This window comes from Nycticebus coucang, chromosome 4, assembly GCF_027406575.1.
Source record: "Nycticebus coucang isolate mNycCou1 chromosome 4, mNycCou1.pri, whole genome shotgun sequence".
Classification (NCBI taxonomy): Eukaryota; Metazoa; Chordata; class Mammalia; order Primates; family Lorisidae; genus Nycticebus; species Nycticebus coucang.
In genome coordinates this window covers 112,066,602-112,090,423 of record NC_069783.1, presented here as the reverse complement: position 1 = coordinate 112,090,423, position 23,822 = coordinate 112,066,602, and the positions used below count along the sequence as shown (strand labels likewise).

The 23,822-nt window shown below is 42.4% G+C and overlaps 1 protein-coding gene across 2 annotated transcripts in view; it reads left to right on the top strand.

Annotated features, from left to right (window-relative positions):
* The first annotated feature begins 564 nt into the window (after positions 1–564).
* TCTN2 (tectonic family member 2) overlaps positions 565–23,822 on the top strand; it is a 32,352-nt gene continuing 9,094 nt past the window's right edge. The window contains exons 1-13 of one of the 2 annotated variants that reach the window (XM_053588401.1): positions 565–744; positions 929–1,036; positions 1,508–1,596; positions 2,380–2,572; positions 5,904–6,004; positions 11,153–11,349; positions 12,519–12,645; positions 14,025–14,169; positions 15,285–15,350; positions 17,142–17,276; positions 17,529–17,606; positions 21,285–21,365; positions 22,122–22,233. In XM_053588401.1, coding sequence (XP_053444376.1) covers positions 663–744; positions 929–1,036; positions 1,508–1,596; positions 2,380–2,572; positions 5,904–6,004; positions 11,153–11,349; positions 12,519–12,645; positions 14,025–14,169; positions 15,285–15,350; positions 17,142–17,276; positions 17,529–17,606; positions 21,285–21,365; positions 22,122–22,233 — 1,514 coding nt within the window. In that variant the 5' untranslated portion in view covers positions 565–662. The remainder of the gene's footprint in view (positions 745–928; positions 1,037–1,507; positions 1,597–2,379; positions 2,573–5,903; positions 6,005–11,152; positions 11,350–12,518; positions 12,646–14,024; positions 14,170–15,284; positions 15,351–17,141; positions 17,277–17,528; positions 17,607–21,284; positions 21,366–22,121; positions 22,234–23,822) is intronic. The other variant, XM_053588402.1, reaches the window with a different exon arrangement.

Sequence of the window (23,822 nt, the reverse complement as noted above, 5' to 3'; positions counted from 1 at the left end):
TCACCCTTGCAGTGTAGCTGCATTAACTCCCAGGTTAGGGAAAACTCCAATTTTTGAATTGGACAAGGATTCCTACCTTTTCAAGATTTTTTTTTCTTTGAGACAGTCTCATTTTGTCGCCCTCGGTAGAGTGCTTTGGCATCATAACTCACAGCAACTTCAGACTCCTGGGTTCAAGCGATTTTCTTGCCTCAGCCTCCCCAGTAGCTGGGATTCAGGTGCCCGCCATAACACCCAGTTATTTTTTATTAGAGATGGGGGGGTCTCGCAGTATCTAGCTCAGGTTGGTCCTAAACTCGTGAGCTCAGGCGATCCGCCCGCCTACAGCCTCCCGGAGTGCTGGGATTGCAAGTGTAAGCCGCCACGCCTGGGTCAAAATTCTTCTTACAGGTGGCGAGTAAAGCCGCAAAGGAGCAAGGCCTTGTGGGCGGGGCCGGGACGCTTCGGCCCGGGCCGGGGCGGGCCCTCTTATTACTGGCCAATCACAACGCGCTGCTCCCTCTGGCCAACAGCCTAGTGGTGGTTGCCATAGTTCCCGGCTTTCGTTTGACAAGATGGCGGCGGCGGCGGCGGGGCTGCTGTGGCAGCGTTTTCGCGTGTTGTCCTTTCCGGGCTTCTTAGGCTGGCGCGGACTTGCAGTACCCGGCCCGCGAGGCCCAAGCATGGTCTTTCCGCCGCCGGGCACTCTCCTTTTGGGGCTCCTCCTTTTGCAGAACGTCCTGAGGCCGCTGCGAGGGGACTTGGGTGTGTACGGCCGGGCAGGGACCTGCAGGGGCTGGGGCTGAGGGGACCACATGTTTAAAGGATCAGACTGGGGGCTCCTCCGGGAACTCCGGAAGTCAGAACCGCCCCAGAAGGCCGCCACACACACCTTAGGCACTGACTCTTCAACTGTTAACTCCTCCCTGTCTCCTTCCTTCCCGCCTAGTTTTCATCCCTTCTTTCATCCGAATGTCCAGCCCTGTAGTCAGCGCGTCTCTGGTCGGAGACACCGAAGGTGTGACTGTGTCCCTGGCTGTGCTGCAGGACGAGGAGGGTAAAGAGTCCGGCCCTCCTGATGGGGAGGGCGGGGGTTGGGTCAGATCGAGGCCGCCCCCGAGCCTAGCGAAGTGGGGTACTCTGCTCCCACCCCCATCCTCTGCAAAGTCGGAACGGGGAGGAAGGAGGGGGGTTGCTGCACACCAAAGACGACAGACGCCCAAGTTCGCAGTTTTGGCCGGGGCCGGGCTCTCCACCCCCGGTATATGGGGCCAGCGCCCGACTCTTTGAGCCACAGGCACGACCCAGAAGCCCAAGTTAGGTATCTCCTTTTCTTAATAGGAATAGTAATATACTATAATAGTATATAGTATTTTCTATATACTATTTTTCTATAATAGTATATAGAAAAACTGACGTTGTCCCTTGCCCAGTGTCACACAGCTTGTAAAGAGATAAAGCAGTCTCCTTCTAGCGCAACCCGCTGGCTGCTGGGCAATAGTGCCTTGCGTTGTCTTCTATTCTTTAGGAATCTTGCCAGTTCCAACTTGTGGTGTGCTGAGCAATGAGGCAGAAGACTGGAGTGTGACTGTGACCCCCAGTGCAGTAGGACCACAGGTAAATTTTTCTCTGTAACCCGTGTAGAGCCCCACATCTAGGATTTCTGCAGTGCTGTTGTAATTTGACAAGATATCACTTTCTCCTTGCTCAGAAGTGTCATGAAATTGTGGGCTGTAGGATCTCTAAGAACCTATCCTGCTTTGGGAGTTCAGGGGTCCTTGTGTGCATTTCAAGGGGTCTGCGAATCTTATGACATTGTGTGTAAAATTCTGTGTGTATGTGCATTTTTCTGATAAGAGGGCTGTCAGCTTGCATTGTATTACCAGAAAAGCTTCATAACCACTGACCTTGCCCAACTCTAAGCTTATGTGTAAAGACACTTAATCCTAGAGAGATTAAATATCTTCTACTTAATAAGTGTTATTGAGTGCTATATGTGCAAGACATTAACTCTGGAAATAAAAGGATGAGAAAGATTGATTCTGCTTACACCCTAGGAATGAGCATTTACGCATTCAAAGTCATTCTGAGATAAACTGGAGATTGTTTTCATTGACTTTTTGTATGCCAGACAAACTAAATTAATCTGTCAGACCTGGGTCTAGCTTTCTGTAAGTATCTAAAAGTTTGTTTTTTGTTAAACAAAGGAATTAGGAATCACGACTTATATCTTACCAGATTTATGGGGTGTAAATGAAGATAACTCTGTCATCTTTGTATACAGTCTCCTTTTATAAAGTGAACTGAGGCTTATATATAATTTTATTGTGTTTTCCATTGTGTGTTCTTATAATTGCTATTTTGAGTCACTTTAAAAGTACAGAAACCTTGTCCTTTCAGAATGTGCTGGAAGTGACAGTAAGGCTGAAGGATCTAGAATGGTGTTCCTCTAATGAGACAGATTCTTTCCCAGACTCCCTGTGTGTTCTCCAAACTCTTCTGGTTTCAGCATCTCACAATTCATCCTGTTTAGCACATCTACTCATTCAAGTGGAAATTTATGCCAACTCTTCTCTGACCCATAATGTCTCAGGCAAGTAGTCTTTGACTGTCTAAACATTCATGGCACACTTACCTGTTTGATCATAAGTATGTACCATGCAGTCGATAAAGTGTATTTACCTTCACTCTTGAGTCTGTCTTGCCGCCATAAACTTATTTTCCCTTTTTTTATTATAAAAGTGTTTTTTTACTATTTATTTATTTTTGGTAGAGACAGAGTCTCACTGTACCGCCCTCGGGTAGAGTGCCATGGCCTCACACGGCTCACAGCAACCTCTAATTCTTGGGTTTACGTGATTCTCTTGCCTCAGCCTCCCGAGTAGCTGGGACTACAGGCGCCCGCCACAATGCCCGGTTATTTTTGTGTTGCAGTTTGGCGAGGCTGGGTCCAAACCGCCACCCTCGGCATAGAGGGCCGGCGCCCTACTCACTGAGCCACAGGCGCCAGGGATCAGTGAGTAGGGCGCGGGCCCCATATACCGAGGGTGGCAGTTCGGACCCAGCCCCGGCCAAACTGCAACAGAAAAATAACCGGGCGTTGTGGCGGGCGCCTGTAGTCCCAGCTACTAGGGAGGCTGAGGCAAGAGAATCACGTAAACCCAAGAATTAGAGGTTGCTGTGAGCCGTGTGAGGCCACGGCACTCTACCGAGGGCCATAAAGTGAGACCCTGTCTCTACAAAAAAAAAAAAAAAAAAAAAAAATTATTTATTATTAAATCATAGCTGTGTACATTAATGCAATCATGGGGCACCATACTGTTTTTTACTATTTAATTTTTATTTTATCTTTACTGTTTGCATCTTTGTAAGCCTTCTTCTTTTTCTTCTTCTTATTATTATTTTGAAACAGAATGTCATTCTATCACCTTGAGTAGAGTGCTGTGGTATTATTGCTCACAGTAACCTCAAAGCCTTGGGCTCAAGTGATCCTCTTGCCTCAGCTTCCTGAGTATTTGAGACTATTGCCATATTTTTAGTGGAGACAGGGTCTCACTCTTGCTTAGGCTGATCTTGAAGTCCTGAGCTCAAGCAATCCACCAACCTCTGCTTCCCAGAGTGCTAGGACTACAGGTGTGAGCCAACACGCCCAGCCTTTTTTTTTTTTGAGACAGTCTCAAGCTGTCACCCTGGTTGGAGTACCATGGCATCATGTCTCAGAGCAACAACCTCCAACCTGGGCTCAAGTGATCCTCTTGCCTCAGTTTTTCTATTTTTAGTAGATATGGGGCCTCGATTTTTGCTCAGGCTGGTCTTGTACCCATGAGCTCAGGCTATCCACCCACCTGGGCCTCCCAGAGTGCTAGGATTACAGGTGTGAGCCACCTCGCTGGACCTACCACCTCACTTATCATATGCCCTAACTGTGGTCTCCTAGTGCTTCTGGAAGTTTAGGAGGATGAGATGAGTAGTGATAGTGCTTTAGCAGCCTACTGTGCCCTTAGTGCACTTGCATGGGAGATCTCCAAGATAAATGGTTAAGTGCAAAAACAAGTGGGTACATAGAGTATGCCATCTTTTGTCAGAAAGGACATAGAAATGGAAACATTTATATTTGCATAAAGAAATTCTGGAAGGATATTCTAAAAGCTAACAGTGTGCAATAGTTTGAGAGTGATGTGAAAACACTAAAGGGATGAGAGTGAACTTTTACTTCTTATTTTATTTTTTGAGACAGAGCCTCACGCTGTCACCCTGGGTAGAGTGCCATGGTGTCACAGCTCGCAGCAACCTCCAACTCCTGGGCTTAAACGATTCTCTTGCCTCAGCCTCCCAAGTAGCTGGGACTACAGGTGCCCGCCACAACACCCAGCTATTTTTTGGTTGTAGTTGTCATTGTTGTTTGGCAGGCCCAGGCTGGATTTGAACCCACCAGCTCTGGTATATGTAGCTGGCGCCTTAGCAGCTTGACCTATAGGCGCTGAGCCTTCTTTTTTTTAATATCTTTTTTATTTTTCAGAAACATGCACATGTATTACTTAAAGATTTCAAAATTGTGGGTTTTTTTTTTTTTTGAGACAGAGTCTTACTATATCGCCCTGGGTAGTGTGCTGTGGAGTCACAGCTCACAGCAACCTCAAATTCTTGGGCTTAAGCGATTCTTTTGCCTCAGCTTCCCAAGTAGTTGGGACTAAAGGCACTTGGCTGCCTGGCTATTTTTTTGTTGCATTTGTCATTGTTGTTTAGCAGGCCTGGGCTGGGTTCGAACCTGCCAACTCTGGTATGTTGCCAGCTCCCTAACCACTGAACTATGGGCTCTGAGCTTTTTTTTTTTTTTTTTTTGGAGAGTTTTGCTTTGTTGCTGTTGGTAAAGTCCTGGGGTGTCATAGCTCAAGCAACCTCAAACTCTTGGACTCAAGTGATTCTCTTGCCTCAGCCTCCCAAGTAGCTGGGACTGTAGTGGCTGCCACAACACCCGGCTATTTTTTAGAGATGAGGTCTTGCTCTTGCTTAGGCTGGTCTTGAATCTGTGAGCTCAGGTAGTCCACCCTCCTCGGTCTCCCAAGTGCTGGGATTACAGGCGTGAGCCACCTTGCCTGGCCAGCAGTGCAGTTTCATTTGTAATTTTAGAAAGATCTCTATGAGTGAGTGTGGAGAATGAACTGGAAGGACCTCTGAATTCGCTGCGGAGAGTTGATTTATCATGAGCTAAAATTGCCTCAGGGTTCTCCCTTGGATTTAGTTAATTTCCCGAATATTTGAGACAGAATAATGGTGAGAAGAGTTGGATTTACAACAGTGAGTCAGGGGTCTTGAGGTCCAGCATGCAGCATAATTAAATATGATCTTTTGGCTTGGCATGCATGGCTCAATGGTTAGGGCACCAGCCACATACACCGGGGCTGATGGGTTCGAACCTGGCCCGGGCCTGCTAAACAACAATGACAACTACAACAACCAAAAAATAGCTGGGCCTTGTGGTGGGTGCCTATAGTCCCAGCTACTCGGGAGGCTGAGGCAAGAGAATTGCTTGAACCCAAGAGTTGGAGGTTGCTGTGAGCTGTGACGCTACGGCACTCTGCCGAGGGTGACATAGTAAGACTCTGTCTCAAAAAATAAAAAAATAAAAATCAGTGCATTATATTTATCTTAACATGTAACTTTTAGCCGATTATCTTCAAAATCAACTAACTTCTTTGGTTCATTGTAACTAGCATATTTTCTTATATTTGGGTTTTTGTTGGACTACCAGGTGCAAGCCTCAAATAATTTTAATGCATAGCTTATTTCAGGCATTCCTTAATGTGGAATATTTGGTAATGATGATTTATAAAACATGATGATTCAGCTTTTTTGAATGTGAAAAATGTGGCGGTGCTTTGTCACAGTGTTTCATAGCTGAACTTTTCTGTTGTATTTTCCAGAGAATGTGACTGTTATTCCTAACCAGGTATATCAGCCTCTTGGTCCTTGTCCTTGTAATTTAACAGCCGGGGCCTGTGATATTTGCTGCTGTTGTGATCAGGTGCGTTCTTTCTTCTTCTTCTTTTTTTTTTTTTAGAGACAGAATCTCACTTTGTCACCCTCGGTAAAGTGCCGTAGCGTCACAGCTTACAACAACCTCCAGCTCTTGGGCATAGGTGACTCTCTTGCCTCAAAATCCCGAGTAGCTGGGACTACAGGTGCCTGGGACAATGCCCAGCTATTTTTTTGTTGCAGTTTGGCTGGGGCCGGGTTCGAACCCACCACCCTCGGTATATGGGGCTGGCGCCCTACTCACTGAGCCACAGGTGCCGCTGAAGGTGCGTTCTTTCTGATTATTGGGCGTAGAAGTAACACCATCTGATAGTTTATGAGGAAAACCAACAGTTCCCCACTAACAGCTTTTTCGTGGGTGGTCTTCCAAAACAGATATTTCCTATCGCAAATTATTTTCAAATTGAGTATTTTCTTAGTGAGACTCTGTCTCCAGCAAACAAACAAACAAACAAACAAACAAAATTTGAGTATTTTGTTATGTAGCATTGTTGGTTTAGTTTATAGAAGAAAAAAAGTGTATCTCTTTGGATAACATCATTATTGTGTTATTGTGAAGACCATACTGAGCAGTTGGTCTTCCCTTCCTCCCCTCCCCTTTCCTCTCCTCTTCTCTTCTTTCCTCTTCTTTTTTTTTGAGACAGAGTCTCATTCATTTGCCCTAGGGTTGAGTGCCATGGTGTCATAGCTCACAGCAACCTCAAGCTCTTGGGCTCAAGTGATTGTTTTGCCTCAGCCTCCCTAGTAGCTGGGGCAACAGGCACCTGCCATAATGCCTGGCTATTTTTTAGAGACAGGGTCTTGCTCTTGCTCAGGCTGGCCGAGAACTCCTGAGCTCAAGCAATCCACCTGCCTTGGCCTCCCAGAATGCTGGGATTATAGGCGTGTGCCACTGTGCCTGGCCGACCTGGTTGGTTTTAAATTTATTTATTTATTCATTATTTCTTTTATTTATTTATTTTTGAGACAGAATCTCACTGTGTTGCCCTTGGTAGAGTGCCGTGGCGTCACAGTTTATAGCAACCTCCAACTTTTGGGCTTAGGCCATTCTCTTGCCTCAGCCTCCTGAGTAGCTGGGACTACCGGTATCCACCACAACACCCAGCTAAATATTTTGGTTGCAGTTGTCATCATTGTTGTTTAGCTGGCCCATGTGGGTTTGAACCCGCCAGCCTGGGTGTATGTGGCCAGTGCCCTACCCACTGAGCTATGGGCGCCACCCCTTATTCATTATTTCTTTTAGAGAGAGGGTCTTGCCTAGGCTGGAGTGCAGCATCCTGATCATAGTGAACTGTAACCTCAAAAGCAGGTTATAGGAGTTCTTCCGCTTCAGCCTCTCCAGTAGCTGGGACTACAGGTGCGTGTCCCCAACCCTGGCTTATTTTTTTATTTTTTACAGAGATGGGGTCTCACTGTGTTGTTCTCGAATCCCAGCCTCAAGTAGTCCTTCTGCCTTGGGCTCTCAAATTGCTGGGATTACAGATGTGTGCCTGGCTTAATATTTATTTAGAATCTTTTAAGAAAATAGAAAAAGGAAAGCAAGTATAGTTTTCACTAATTTTTAGTAGATTTATAGAATTGTACAACCATCACCATATCTAATTGTAGAGCATTTCCACCTCCTTGGAAAGAAACCTTGCGCCCATTTGCAGTCACTCCTATCTCCCTCCATCATTAATTTGCTCTTTGCCTACTCTTCTGTCCCTATGGATTTGCCTATTCTGGACATTATAAATGCAGGGAATCCTACAACACATGGTTTTCAGTGACTGGCTTCCTTCACTTAGTCACTTAGTAAGATGCTTTTAAGGTTCATTCACAGTATAGCATCTATTTATATTTCATTTTTTTTTTTTGTTTTTTGAGACAGAGTCTCACTATGTCATCCTCGGTAGAGTGCTGTGGCTTCACAGCTCACAGCAACCTCAAACTCTTGGGCTTAAGCGTGTCTCTTGCCTCAGCCTCCCGAGTAGTTAGGACTACAGGCACCCGCCACAACGCCTGGCTATTTTTTGGTTGCAGTTGTCATCGTTGTTTAGCTGGCCCAGGCTGGGTTCAAACCCTCCAGCCTCAGTATATGTGCCCGGCACCCCACTCACTGAGTTACAGGAGCTGCCTTCATTGTTTTTTTAATGGCTGAATCATATTCCATTGTTTGAATATATCACATATTTCTTATCCATTTATCAGTGGATGGACATTTGGGTTGTTTCTTTTTTTTGGCTATTATGAATAATACTGCCATGAACGTTGTGTACAAGTTTTCATGTGAATATGTGTTTTCATTTCTCTTGGGTATACAGCTAGGAGAGGAATTACTGGGTTATATTGTTACTGTATGTTTAACCTTTTGAAGAATGATTTTCCAAAGCAGCCAAACCATTTTACATACCCACTAGCAACATATGTGGGTTGCAATTTTTCTAAATCCTTCCAACACTTGTCACTATTTGTCTTTTTGATGATAGCCATTCTAGTAGATGTGAACTGAGATTTCATTGTGATTCTGATTTGCATTTCAATAATGGCAAATGATGTTGAAGATCTTTTCATGTGCTTATTAGATATTTGTGTATCCTTTTTGGAAAAATGTCTATTCAGATTCTCTACCCATGTATAAATTGGCTTGTCTTTTTATTAAATTATGAGTTCGTTATACATTCTGGATCCCAGTCTCTTATCAAATATATATTTTATTTTTTTTGTAGAGACAGAGTCTCACTGTATTGCCCTCGGATAGAGTGCCATGGCGTCATACGGCTCACAGCAACCTCTAACTCTTGGGCTTACGCAATTCTCTTGCCTCAGCCTCCCGAGCAGCTGGGACTACAGGCGCCCGCCACAACGCCCGGCTATTTTTCTGTTGCAGTTTGGCCGGGGCTGGGTTTGAACCTGCCACCCTCGGCATATGGGGCCGGCGCCCTACTCACTGAGCCACAGGCGCCGCCTCAAATATATTATTTATAAAAAAATTCTCTCATTGTGCAGGTTGTTTACTTTCTTGTTGGTGTCCTTTGAACCACATTTGGTGAAGTTTAGCTAAATTTTTCTTTTTTAATTTGTGCTTCTGGTGTCATGTCTTACAAATGATTACCTAATCACAGGTCAAATGTCTATTTCAATTGTTATTTAGATTTAAAAATGAGAAATGCAAAAGAACATTCACTAGTACCCAAGTTACTCCCATTTTTAGATGAGTGCAATTATGTTTGGCTTGGTTTTTTCCTCCCCTTCTTGGGAAATGGAAATTTATTTGTTTAAAACCACTTTATTGAGGTGTGATTAATGTACAAGAAACTGTAAGTATTTAAGATACACAACTTGATACGTTTAGAGGTAAGTACAGACTCAGCCATCATCACCATCAATACTCTGCGCTTTCCATTGCTCCTTCCTTCTACCCACTTTTGGGTTTTGGAGTTGTTGTTTTCTTTTTTTTTTAATGGCTGGGGCTGGGTTTGAACCTACCACCTCTGGCATATGGGGCCGGCACCCTGCTCCTTGAGCCACAGGCACCGCCCAGGGTTGTTTTCTTTTGTTTCTTGTTGTAGTTAAAGCACTAAAACATAAGATCCACACTCTTAGCAAATTTTTAAGTATGCTGCCATGCTTGTTTTTAAAATACAGAAAAGGAAAGTTTAGAGTCTGCATTAATATTGTAATTCTTATCCTAAAAATTATACTTAATATGTAACGATTATATTTAATTAAAAACTAAAACACACTGGCTTGGCGCCCATAGCACAGTGGTTACAGTGCCAGCCACATATCCTGAGGCTGGCGGGTTCGAACCTGGACCCATCCAGCTAAATAACAATGACAACTGCAACAAAAAAATAGCCGGCCGTTGTGGTGGGTGCCTGTAGTCCCAGCTATCTGGGAGGCTGAGGCAAGAGAATCACTTAAGCCCACGAGTTTGAGGTTGCTTTGAGCTGTGACACCAAGGCAGTCTACCGAGGGTGACATAGTGAGAATCTGTCTGAAAAAACAAAACAAAACTAAAGCACATCATAAATCTCATTTAGATATCAATGGAAATGTCAAAATACATTTTCACATAAACCACACCTTATCACTTTATGCATGATCTATTTTTAATTTGAATTGCTCTTGTTTAAAAGAATAGATCCTTTTTCTACCTTCAGTAAACAAGGGATTCAGGACATAATTGAACTTTGAGCCCCCTCTGTCCTTTGTGAAACAAGGAATACAGGTGAAAACATGGATTTATGAATGAAGTTGCTTCTTGCTGACGTTAATTGGGTTGTGTTGTAACATGATGAGGGCCTCTAAGGCTCCTGTGGAGTATGGACTATGTGCCTAACTCTGAACATCTTTAGGCTTTTCTGGGCCAGAGGTTTGAATGGTGACAGCAATTAAAAAGGGAAGTTTACTCTGATTTAGTCCCCATTTGGGGTCTCTTCAGTACTATTTTTTCCTCTATTTTTTCACAGGGTATATCTCATGTCCCTAGTAATGCTGTGGCTCCCTGGAAGGCTTGAAGTTCCTAACTTGGAGGCTTGTTTAGGAAATTGACTAAAGAAATTCTAAAACAGCTGTGTTCCTACCCTGTTTCCCCAAAAATAAGACATCCTCCGAAAATAAGACCTTACAGGAAAGATAAGACGTCCCCTGAAAATAAGACCTAGCGCATATTTGGGAGCACACCTTAAAATAAGACCCTGTCTTATTTTCGGGGAAACAGGGTATTTTGGCTGGGCGAGGTGGCTAATACCTGTAATCCTAGCATTCTGGGAGGCCAAGGTGGGTGGATTGCCTGAGCTCAGGATTTAGAGACTAGCCTGAGCAAAAGTGAGACCCTCTCTCAACTAAAAATAGAAAAACTAAGGCAAGAGGATCACTTGGGCCCAAGAGTTGGAGGTTGCTATGAGCTATGATGCCACAGCAGTCTACCTAGGGCTACAGCTTGAGACTGTATCAAAAAAACAAAAAATTCTAGAACTACTGTACTTTTTGTGGCACAGAGCACTTTTAACTGAGATGGAGAGGAAATTGTATTTTTTCTCACTCAATAGGGTCCTGCTGGCCTCAGTGTTCATCATACCTGCCAGGGGATCTTAGCGCTGCCACAATGGAAGCCCTGTCCCCTCACTACTCCTGTCTGTTTGCTTTCCAGGAATGCTCACCAGAGTTAACAGAACTGTTCAGACAGTCGTGTTTTTCTGGTGTGTTTGGAGGAGACGTCAATCCTCTGTTTGATCACCTCTGCTCTGTACGGAGGATGGACCATGTCCCTGATTGGTTTCCCTTCCTGTGTGTGCAATCATCCCTTGCCAACACGCCCTTCCTTGGCTACTTCTATCATGGGTCTGTGTAAGTGTCCCAGCAGCTGTCGGGGAGGGGGCATTGTTTTCCAGTGATGGTGGCCACACCCCAGTAGGCCCTGTTAGGCTGTTCACATGTTTCCCAACCCTTCTCCAGAGATTCCCCCCCCACAAGGATTCAGTTTTGTTTTTTTTGTAGAGACAGAGTCTCACTTTATGGCCCTTGGTAGAGTGCCATGGCATCACACAGCTCACAGCAACCTCCAACTCCTGGGCTTAAGCGATTCTCTTGCCTCAGCCTCCCAAGCAGCTGGGACTACAGGCGCCCGCCACAACGCCCAGCTATTTTTTGGTTGCAGTTCAGCTGGGGCCGGGTTTAAACCTGCCACCCTCGGTATATGGGGCTGGTGCCTTACCAACTGACCCACAGGCGCCGCCCAAGGATTCAGTTTTTTACTTTAGTCAGCAGGTTTATTTTGTATTAAGTATTTGAAAGTCTTGGGTGTTATTGAAAATTATTATTATTATTAGCTTTTATTTACATTCTTAAGACTTTATAAATGAAGAGGTGAAAATAAATTGATCCTATAAACAGTTCTAGTGCTATTCTAGGGCAGGAGGAATGGTGGGCTCACAGGGACTTTAACTTTCTGTATTTTACAGTTCTGTGTTATTGAAAATTTATAACTATCCCTCTCTTTTTTTGTTTTTCTTTCTTTCTTTCTTTCTTTTTTTTTTTTGTTGTTGTTGCAATTTTTGGCCGGGGGCTGGGTTTGAACCTGCCACCTCTGGTATATGGGGCTGGTGCCCTACTCACTGAGCCACAGGCGCCGCCCTTTCTTTTTCTTTTTGAGACAGAGTCTCACTTTGTTGCCTTTGGTAGAGTGCTGTGGTGTCACAGCTCACAGCAACCTCCAACTCCTGGGCTTAAGCAATTCTCTTGTCTCAGCCTCCCAAGTAGCTAGGACTACAGGGGCCCACCACAACGCCTGGCTATTTTTGGAGACGGGGTCTCACTTTTGCTCAGGCTGGTCTCAAACTCTTAAGCTCAAGCGATCCTCTACCCTGGTCCTCCCAGAGTGGTACCTGTGAGCCATTGCACCTGGCCTATCTCTTGTCTTTGTAATTTAAAAAGTAAAGAAAAACCTAAAGGAAGAATTGTGTTCCAGCAGATGATAAGTGAAAATATTAGTGACAGACTTTCTTTTTGATTTACAGTAGCCCTAGACAGGACTCTTCCTTTGACGTATATTTGCATATTGATCCAAAAGATTTTGCAGACTTTGGTTACAAACAAGGAGATCCAATTATGACTGTAGATAAGGCGTATTTTACTATTCCACAGGTAATCATTTCAACTTTAATATGCTAGATGCTTCTCTTATTTTTCCCATCCTGTCATTAATTTGACTCATACTGCTCTTCAGAATCTCTCGCTAAGTTGCTTATTTTTCTCCGAGGCAAGATTTGAAACTGCCAGCCTCTGTGTATGTGGGTGGCATTGAGACAGTCTTACTCTGTCACCCTGGATACAGTGCTCTGGCATTCTAGTTCATAGTAACCTCAAACTCATGGGCTTGAGCAATCCTCTTGCCTTGGCCTCCTGAGTAGCTGGTATTACCATTATGTGCACCACCATGCTGGGCTAGTTTTTTCCTATTTTTGGTAGAGATGGGGTCTTGCTCTTGCTTAAACTGGTCTCAAACTCCTGAGCTGGAGCAATCCACCCACTTCAGCCTCCCAGAGTGCTAGGATTATAGGTGTGAGCCACCACCCTTGGCTACTTCTGTTAGTTTAATAGCCAATTTCTTACAAGTTGTAAAGATATCTTTTTACATAACATTACTGAAACTTGAGAAATATTTTTTTTTTTTTTTTGTAGAGACAGAGTCTCACTGTACCGCCCTCGGAAGAGTGCCGTGGCGTCACACGGCTCACAGCAACCTCTAACTGTTGGGCTTACGCGATTCTCTTGCCTCAGCCTCCCGAGCAGCTGGGACTACAGGCGCCCGCCACAACGCCTGGCTATTTTTTGGTTGGAGTTTGGCCAGGGCCGGGTTTGAACCCGCCACCCTCGGTATATGGGGCTGGCGCCCTACCGACTGAGCCACAGGCGCCGCCCTGTTTTCATGCTATTAAAAAAAATCTGGTTGAGGCGGCACGCTTAGCACAGTGGTTATGGCGCCGACCACATGCACAGAGGGTGGCGGGTTCCAACCTGGCCCGGGCCAGCTAAACATCAATGACAATTGCAACAACAAAAAAAAATAGCCGGGCGTTGTAGCGGGCACCTGTGGTCCCAGCTACTTGGGAGGCTGAGGCAAGAGAATCGTTTAAGCCCAAAGAGTTGGAGGTTGCTGTGAGCTGGGATGCCACCGCACTCTACCAAGGGCGACATAGTGAAACTCTGTCTCAAAAAAAAAAAAAAATCGGGTTGTGATGAAGGAAAGAAAATGAAGTTGATTATAATCATGTCTCTGCAAAGTAAACAGAGCAGGGCAAGGGATTTTTCTTTGTTATTATTATTATTTCTTGCCCAGTGGTTTGCAGACCTTGATTAGATGTTTTACTAAAGTTTGTCAACTAGTCAAAAAACTAGCCATTCTTAAAACTAAACCAGTAATAGGAGGAGGCCTGTAAAAAGCATAATTTTAAGAGACATTGATCTATATTTATGAATATAAGGCAGGGCATAAATCTGCTGGGTTTTTCTCTCACTCTTAGGTGTCCCTGGCTGGGCAGTGTATGCAGAATGCCCCAGTGGCATTTCTTCATAATTTTGATGTTAAATGCATTATTGATTTGGAAGTATACCAGGAACGAGATGGTATCATCAATGTGACAATAAAGAGTGGTTCTGTAGAAGGAGGTATGTTCTATTTCTTCAAAACAAACAAACAAAACAAAACCCTCCCACAGATTCGAGCGCTAAGATAAACTCTGATCTCATGAGATTATAAATCGCTTCTATTGGATCAGCGTAAATAATATTTCAACTGCCAATGGAGGAGGGTATTTTCTTTGGACAAAGATCAGTTCTATGAGGTAGCATCTTGCATATCAGTTCTTTTTTTGATACTGAATTAAAATTCAAATAACATAAAATTCACCATTTTAAAGTGTATAATTCAGTGACATTTAGTACTTTCACAGTGTTATGCTGTCCTCACCTGTCTAGGTCCAAAGTATGTTTTATTCACCTAAGAAAGAAACCCTTGTGTTCACCATCCTCCTCCAGCAACCACCAGTCTGCTTTCTGTCTCTTTAAATTTGCTTTTTCCAGATATTTCATATAAATGGAATCATACAAAATGTGGCCTTTTGTGTCTGACTTCTTTCATTTTGCATGATGTTTCTGAGGTTCATTCATGTTGTAGCATGTCAGTACTTCATTTTTATGCCAAAAAGTCATATTCTATTGTATGGACAGACCATGTTTTTTGTCCATTCATTAGTTAATGGACATGTAGATTGTTTTCACTTTGTGGCTCTTGTAAATAATGTTTCTGTGAACACTTGTGTTTAAGTTTTTGTGTGGTTGTATGTTTCTATTTTTCTTGTGCAGACAGCTAGGACTGGAATTATCATGTCATGTGGTAATTGGCTTTTTTTTCTTTCTTTTTTTTTTTTTTTGAGCTTTGAGAAGCAGGTAATATGACTTTTCGAGGACTTACCAAACTGTTTTCTACAGTGGCTGTACCATTTTGCGTTCTTACCACCAGTGCACTGCATATTTTTTTTTTATATGAGAATGAAATACCAGATTATCACCACTAAATTTTGGGATTCTCCTTTATAGTTACAAGTGGATACTAAGAAGAGTGGGATTCCCATCTGATGGTGTGTGTGGAGTGGGGAAGGTTTTGTAGTTGCACACAGAGCAGGTGCAGTTACTGTATTTGTTGATAAGCTTTCCTTTTGAGTGAGTAATTGTGATCATCGTAGGCCATGTGGTCCTACAGGAGTTAATTCATGTCTTTTTAGGCACAGTTACACCAAAAGTAATCTATGAGGAAGCAACTGACCTACACAAATTCATCACCAATGCAGGTAAGTTAATGTTACCCTTTTTTTTTTTTCTCTGAAACGACAGAGTGATAGTTTGTTAGAGGATAGAAAAGCTCCCAATACTATTGAAAGGGTTCTGATGGGGTTGCCCTTAATGTGATTTCTACAAAAATATATATGTTGTTTCTTACAAGTAACATACAGCTCCAGAATAAAATTCATTTTTAAAAATAATTTAAAGAAGTTCACAACAGTAAGAAAGATATCCCAGTAGCATTTTTTTTTTTTTTTGAGACAGAGCCTTAAGCTGTTGCCCTGGGTAGAGAGCCGTGGCATCACAGCTCACAGCAACCTCTAACTCCGGGCTTAAGCGATTTTCTTGCCTCAGCCTCCCAAGTAGCTGGGACCACAGACGCCCACCACAACTCTTGGCTATGTTTTGATTGTAGTTGTCATTGTTCTTTGGCAGGCCTGGGCTGGATTCGAACCCACCAGCTCTGGTGTATGTGGCTGATGCCTTAGCCGTTTGAGCTATGGGCGCCGAGCCCAGTAGCATTTCTTTTGTTCCTTCTTCTGTCTTCCCTTGACCTTGAGCCAGTTCCTTCACTTCACAGATTATAAGAGTTCCATAGTCCCTTGTTCTGTGGACCTTTTCCTTTCCCCTTTTTCTTACCAACCAAGAACAACCACTGCTCGTGAACCTTTTCTTAAATGTTTGTCAGATAAAGAATTATTATTATTTTTTTGTTTTTTTGAGATAGAGTCTCATTATGTCACCCTTGGTAAAGTGCTGTGGTGTCACAGCTCACAGCAACCTCAAACTCTTAGGCTTAAGCGATTCTCTTGGCTCAGCCTCCCTAATAGCTGGGACTATAGGTGCCCGCCACAATGCTCGGCTATTGTTGTTGTTGCAGTTGTTTTTGTTTAGCTGGCCCAGTTCAGGTTTGAACTTGCCAGCCTTGGTGTACGTAACCACTGAGCTGTAACCACTGTGCCAAGCCAGATAAAGAATTCTTTAGAAGCACATTTTCACTTCTTGCTTTTCTTTTTTTGATAATTAAACTTTCCAGTTTGATACTGCAAATAAGTTATGTAGAGTTTGGCTGATCTTACCAGGACTTTTTGTTTTTATTTTCTTTGAGACAGTCTCACTTTGTTACCCTTGGTAGAGTGCTGTGGCATCAACTCTTGGGCTTAAGCAATGCCCTTGCCTCAGCCTTCCCAGCAGTTGGGACTACAGGTGCCTGTCACAGTGCCCAGCTATTTTTAGAGATGGGGTTGCAGGGAGGTGTCTTGTTCTTGCTCAGTCTGGTCTCGAACTCCTGAACTCAGGCAATCCACTCACTTTGGCCTCCCAGGATCCTAGGATTATAGGCATGAGCCACCATGCTCAGCATGTTTTTAATGAAGGATGGTATTTGTATTTTTTTTTAATGTGTTACAATTCTCAAATTTATTCATTACTTCATCAAATATGAGTGGCATTACTGCAATACATTAGGGAACTAGGCAGCAGGTCCTCACTTATGTGGAGCTGACTCACTGTAATCTTTCATCTCACAAGTGTGTGCCCTGTGTCTAGCTATGAGCTGGGGATACAGAAGTAAGAGGACAGGGGCAGATCTCATTCAGGACACCATGATGATGTAGAGGAGGTGGCCAATGTGGCCTAGTGGGACCAGAGAAGGCTTCCTTGAGCTGTGTTAAGGACTGGAGATGGGCAAGGCCAGGGTGGGGTGCACAGGGAAGGCCACCTAAGATGAGAGAGCCACCCAGCATATACTTGAGATTAAAGAGGGTCTGTCATTCATAAACATACTCTTGTATTTGCAGAAATTCTTTTAAATAATGGATCAGCCTCCAGAAATGTGAATGTGGAAGAACATTATATTTTCATATGGAATAATAAGACAATCAGTGAAATAAATGTCAGAATTATCAGGGCAGAAATTAATATCCATCAGAAAGGTAATTTTGATGAGGGTACAAGAATGATTTCCATTTAAAGTTATTTTTTTCTTTCTTCAAGATTCTCATAATTATAGCATATACAACTATGTAGATTTATTTATGTGTGTTTATGATTTAATTAAAGAGATAGTATTTTTGTGTGTGTTGTGTGTATCAAAATGCAATTTTATGGTAAAGAAAATAACATAGGGGATAATTTCTTGTTCTAGTGAAATAGTACACATTATTTTTATTTTGTTTTGTTTCTAGGAATAATGACACAGAGATTTACAGTAAAATTTTTAAGTTATAACAGTGGTAATGAAAAGGAAATATCTGGAAATCCAGGTAAGATGTGTATGTGTTAATCATCCATCTTATTAATATGTTTTAGTTCAGTACTCCTGCACTTTTGAGATGTTTTCAAGTAACTCTTTCCAACTTCAGTTTGTGACTGGGACCTTTGTTTTCTTTTGTTCATATGGTATTCTTTTTCTAATGGCAACTTAATTTTTTGACGTAGAGTATTGTACATAGTTACAGGTATTGCAGATGCAAAATATCCTTTCTCTTGAGGCTTTTTTTTTTTTTTTTGAGACACAGTCTCACTTCATTACCCCCAGTAGAGTACTGTGGCATCATAGCTCATAGCAACCTCAAACTCTTGGGCTCAAGAGATCCTTTTGCTTTAGCCTCTTGAGTAGCTGGGACTATAGGCGCCCACCACAATGCTGGGCTATTTTTAGAGACGGGGCCTCACTCTCGCTCAGGCTGCTCTCTAACTTCTGAGCTCAAGTGATCTACCTGCCTCGGCCTCCCAGACTACTGGGAGGATTACAGGCGTGAGCCACCATGCCTGGCCTGAATGATAAATTTTTTAAAAAAGAAAAGAAAAAATCTTACTAAGGAGTTTGGGGATTGATTGTTGGCTTTAAATTCAGGCTCCTGGAATTTTAGGGCTTTTGTAGGGTTTCTGAGAAACACCATCAGAATATGTGAAAAATGTTTGAAGCTTTGGCCAAAAGGGAATGGATTGGTTAAGAGCTAGAGTGGACCAGTCAGTGAACTAGCTCCTGTACCTGCAATCACTGACTATCTGTCATTCTTCAAGGCAGGATAGGGTTTTAGGAAGAAGGTACAACATGAGCCCTATCTTCAGGGAATTAAATGTCTTACTTGGAAAGACAGCACCACATTACAGGAAGCAATAGTATAAAATTTCAAAATAATGAATAAATAAATGCTGGACTTAAGGTATTACAGGTACTCTAGAACTTCAGAGGAGAGGAAAACTGATCACTCAGCCAAACTTTTGGTCATTATGGAACTATGTTGGGTGTCTAGAATGCACTAGATTCTGTGCTCAGTGGGGGAGGTAAAGCAGTGAACCAGTGGGAGTCTCTGCCCTTGCTGACCTTCTGTCTTGGGATCATGTGGAGAAGACTATTCCTTGAAAAGCAGATAGTGCGAGTTGAGATCAACTTGGATGAAGCTAAGCAGGTAGACATGAGCATGTATACACATGGGGAGGGACAGACAGTTCAGGGGCTGGGATGTCAGCTAGGTGTTCAGCAATAGCAGAAGTGATGTTGGAAATACAGAAGTGATGCATGAAACTCGATTGGATCCTAGTTTGCAAAAACAGCTCTAAAACACATTTTTGGGGACATGAGAAAGTATAAATATGAAGTAGATATTATAAAGAATTGTTATTAATTTTCTTAGAAGAAATATTTATATCATGGTTATATAGGAGAATATTCTTAATTTTAGGAGATCTATAATAGAAGTTTGATTTAATTCAATTTAATTTAAAATTTTGAGATAGGATCTTGCTCTGCTGCCTGGGCTACAGTGCAGTGGTGTCATCATAGCTCTCTGAAGCTTCAAACTCCTGGGCTCAAATGATTCTTCTGTCTCAGCTTTTTGAGTAGCTGGGACCACCATGCCTAGCTAATTTTTCTATTTATTATAGAGATGGGGGTCTCACTATGTTGCTCAGGCTGATGTTGAACTCCTGAGCTCAAGTGATTTTCCTGCCTTGGCCTCCTATGGTGCTGGAATTATAGATGTGAAGCTCAGCCCTGAAGGAGCTTTTATTATTTTTTTTGAGACAGAGTCTCACTTTGTCAACCTTGGAAGAGTGTCCTGGCATCACAGCTCACAGCAGCCTCAAACTCTTGGGCTCAAGCGATTCTCTTGCCTCAGCCTCCCAAGTAGCTTGGACTACAGGTACCTGCCACAACACTCAGCTAATTTTTAGAGATGGGGGTCTTGCTCTTGCTCAGGCTGGTCTTGAACTCCCCAGCTCAGGCAATCCACCCACCTTGGCTTCCCAGAGGGCTGAGATTATAGGTAGGCAGCACCTTGCCCAGCCCATGATGAGCTTTTAGATGAAGTGACCTGATATCTGCAGCTTATTTTCAAATGTTCCTGCAAAAAATACATACACACACATGCTATCCAGCTTGACCATCTCTAATCTGAAAATTTGAAATTCAAAACGCTTCAAAATCTGAAACTTTTTGAGTGCTTACATGATGCCACAAGTGGAAAATTCCACACTTGACATTTTGCTTTCTGATGGTTCAGTGGACACAATTTCATCTATAAATTTTATGCACAAATTATTAATATTATTATTACTTTTAGAGACAGAGTCTCACATTGTCACCCTTGGCAGAGTGCTGTGGCATCATAGCTCACAGCAACCTCTAGCTCTTGGGCTTACCCGATTCTCTTGCCTCAGTCTCCTGAGAAGCTGGGACTATAGGTGCCCGCCACAATGCCCGGCTGTTTTTTTTTTGCCGGGGCTGGGTTTGAACCCACCACCTCCTGCATATGGAGCCGGCGCCCTACTCCTTTGAGCCACAGGCACCGCCCAGGCTATTTTTTTATTGCAGTTTGGCTGGGCCAGATTTGAACCCGCTGCCTTTGGTATATGGGGCCAGTACCCTACTCACTGAGTCGCAGGTGCCGCCCTATACACAAAATTATTGAAAATATCATATAAAATTACCTTCATGCTGTGTGTTTATATGGTATGTATGAAACATAAATTAATTTTGTGTTTAGACTTGGGTCCCATCACCAAGATATCTTGTTATATATTTGCAAATATTCTAAAATCTGAAATACTTCTGATCTTAAGCATTTAAAAGATAAAAGATACAACCTGAAGGATATAGATAAGGCAAATATGGCTAAATATTAACAGTTGTTGATTTTAGGTATGTATATATTGGTATTCATGATATTACTTTCAATTTTTCTGTGCATACAAACATTTTCATTATAAAAAGGTGGAAACAGTAAGTTGGATTAATAGGAGATAGATGGGAATAGGACCTAACACCAAACTTTGGGGTTGTGTGGCTTTATTAGAAAATGGTCCCATTGAAAGGTTACTTTGATTTAAGTTTCCTTACAGCCTCCTGTGATAAGTGATATTAATCATTAAGCAAGTATTCATTAGTTGGCCTGCTCAGCAGCTCATATGTCTCTTGCATGAGAGATCCAAAACTAACTCATGCCTGCTTCTTAATTTTCAGATTCTATTGTTAAAATGTATATATATGTATATATATATATTTTGAGACAGAGTCTTACTTTGTCACCCTCAAAGGGTGCTGTGACATCATCATAGCTCACAGGAACCTCAAACTCCTGGACTCAAGCAGTCCTTCTGCCTCAGCCTCCCTTGTAGCTGGGACTACAGGTGCCTGCCACAACGCCCAGCTAGTTTTTGGGGATGGGGTCTCGCTCTTGGTCAGGCTGGTCTCCAAATTACTGAGCTCAAGCAATCCACCCCCTTCAACTTCCCAGAGTACTGGGATTACAGGTGTAAGCCACCATGCCTGGCCTTTAAAATGTATTTTAAAAACTACATGACTGTTCTAGTTTGTTTAAGAAAGGAAAACAAACATTGAATGAAGGTGAAATCCTTATTTTATTTGATGAGATGGCACTTGCTGTGTTAGAATATAGCAGGAAAGATGCTAATTCTCATTTGTTGGATTTGTCTAGGTTACCAACTTAGCAAGCCTGTACGAGTTCTAAATTCCAATGCAATGAATAATGTTACGACTTTACACTTTTGGCATTCAGGTAATCTGGTTTGGTCATTATGATTAGTCCTCTGGTAAAATGGAGTTCAAAGTATTTCCCTGTATTTTGTGTCTAATCAAGTGAACAACTACTTGAAAGCCCTGATGGCTTATTTAGTGGGGAGATACAGCCTGCTAAATAAGAGTAGTGGTTGTTTTTCATGCTTCTGCAGTTTCTGTTTTAAGGAATGCTAATATTGTTCACCCCTAAATACTGGTTGTTAGTAACATTTAAGATTAACATGAGTATTTCTTATCACTGACACCTGTAGCCCAAGGTGGTGCTAACTGATGTAGCACCAGGTGGTGTAGTTTTTCTCTGTGAGAATACAGAGAATTCAGAACTACATGCTGAAGTGTGGCAGATCTTCCCATCAGGGGTGATTACCCACATCTGCCAGAGGTTTTCTTTTTTTTTTTTTTCTTTTTTGCAGTTTTTGGCTGGGGCTGGACTTGAACCCGCCACCTCCAGCATATGGGTCGGTGCCCTACCCCTTTGAGCCAGAGGTGCCGCCCTGCCAGAGGTTTTCAATGTCATGTTCTGAATAAACCACCGATCAGGGTCCAGGAATTCTGATACTAAAAGGAGCCCTTGTTCCACTTTGAAAGTATTAGAGATTAGAGTAACAATGATCAGAGTTTTTGAAAACTGGAAACTTTATTTCTACTTATTGTTTCCTTTCTGTTTTTAAAGAAAAACTTTGAAGCAAACCTTTTATTTAAAAAAATAATATGAGGATAATCTTTTTTTTTATAGCTGGAAGGGGTTTGTGTTCATCAGCAACTTTGAAACCTGTTTTATTTGGAGAAAATGCACTATCTGGGTGTTTTTTAGAAGTTGGGATTAATGCAAACTGCAGTCAGCTCAGGTGAGTGTTTCATTGATGAATTTATCTGCAATTTTGAATGGCTTGGTTAAAATTAATTCGTTATATGAATATTAAAGGCAACATGAATATGAAGAATTAAAGTCTGAATTAAAACTTGTAAGAGTCAACCATGAAGAGATTTACCATTTGTCTGAGGTATCTGGGGGAAAAAAGTAAAAAAAAACTTACAAAAGTGATAGTGAATAATGAATGACTATAACCTTGCAATACAATTTAGAGTTGATCCAATCATCAACATAAGAGAAAACAGACTTTTTTCTTGAGACTAAAACTTTTTTATCTATAGGTAAGCAAATTTCTCTGCCAAAGTTTGTTTACATCATTTGACCCTTTGTACTCTAGAGCTGTGAAAAGAAGCCAGAGCAAGATATAATTGGTGTGATTAGTACTTAAAGAATATAATCCCTGGTACATGTTATATAAGGAACTTTCCATTTGATTGTTTTTTGTTTTTGAGACAGAGTCTTACTCTGAATGTCATGGAGTCATAGCTCACCTCAAACTCTTGGACTCAAGTGATCCTCCTGCCTCGGCCTCCCTAGTATCCTGGCTACTTCTGTTTTTAGTAGAGATGGAGGTCTTGGTCTTGCTCAGACTTGTCTCAAACTCCTGAGCTCAGACAATCCACCCACCTCAGCCTCCCAGAGTGCTAGGATTACAGGCATGAGCATCATGACCAGCCCCTTTCCACTTGATTATGTGGGTGGCATTTGGAAAGTGTACTTATAAATATGCTTATGTATTCTTTTATTTAAAATTTAGGTGAAGGGCGGCGCTTGTGGCTCAGTGAGTAGGGTGCCGGTCCCATATGCCGGAGGTGGCGGGTTCAAACCCAGCCCCGGCCAAAAACCATAACAACAAAAAAAAAAAAAAATAAAAAATAAAATTTAGGTGAATTAGCTAGGCATGGTGGCTCATGGCCCATAGTCCTAGCATTTTGGGAGGCCGAGGCAGGAGGATTGCTTGAGCTCAGAAATGCAATACCAACCTGAGAAAAAGTGAGACCCAATTTCTGCTAAAAATAGAAAAACTTAGCTGGGCATAGTGGTGTGACCTCTAGTCCCAGTTACGCAGGGGGCTGAGGCTGGAGAATCACTTGAGCCCAGAAATTTGAGATTGTAGTGAGTTGTAATGATGACACTCTAGCTGGGGCAACAGAGTGAGACTTTCTCAAAAAAAAAAAAAAAAGAGAGAAAAGAAAAAATTATGTGGAATTGCCATAGTATCAGATATTAAGGGCAAGGAAACATTTTTTAAAGGGTAAAAAATTTTAAAAAGGACAAAATATGAAACAAAGGAAAAAATTCATATAACATAGTCTTTTAAAGTGAACAATTCAGTAGCATTTAGTAAATTTATAATGTTATACAACCACCATCACCTCTATATTTTAAAGTCTAAAACATTTTCATCACCAAGAAAGGAAGGCTGCATCTACTGAGCAACTTACTCTGCATTTCTCCCTCATCCAGGCCTGTCAGTGACTCACCTGCTTTCTGTGTCTGTGGGTTTGCCTATTCTGGATGTCAGTGGCAGCTCCTGATCATAGGTTATGAGGCCTGACTCAA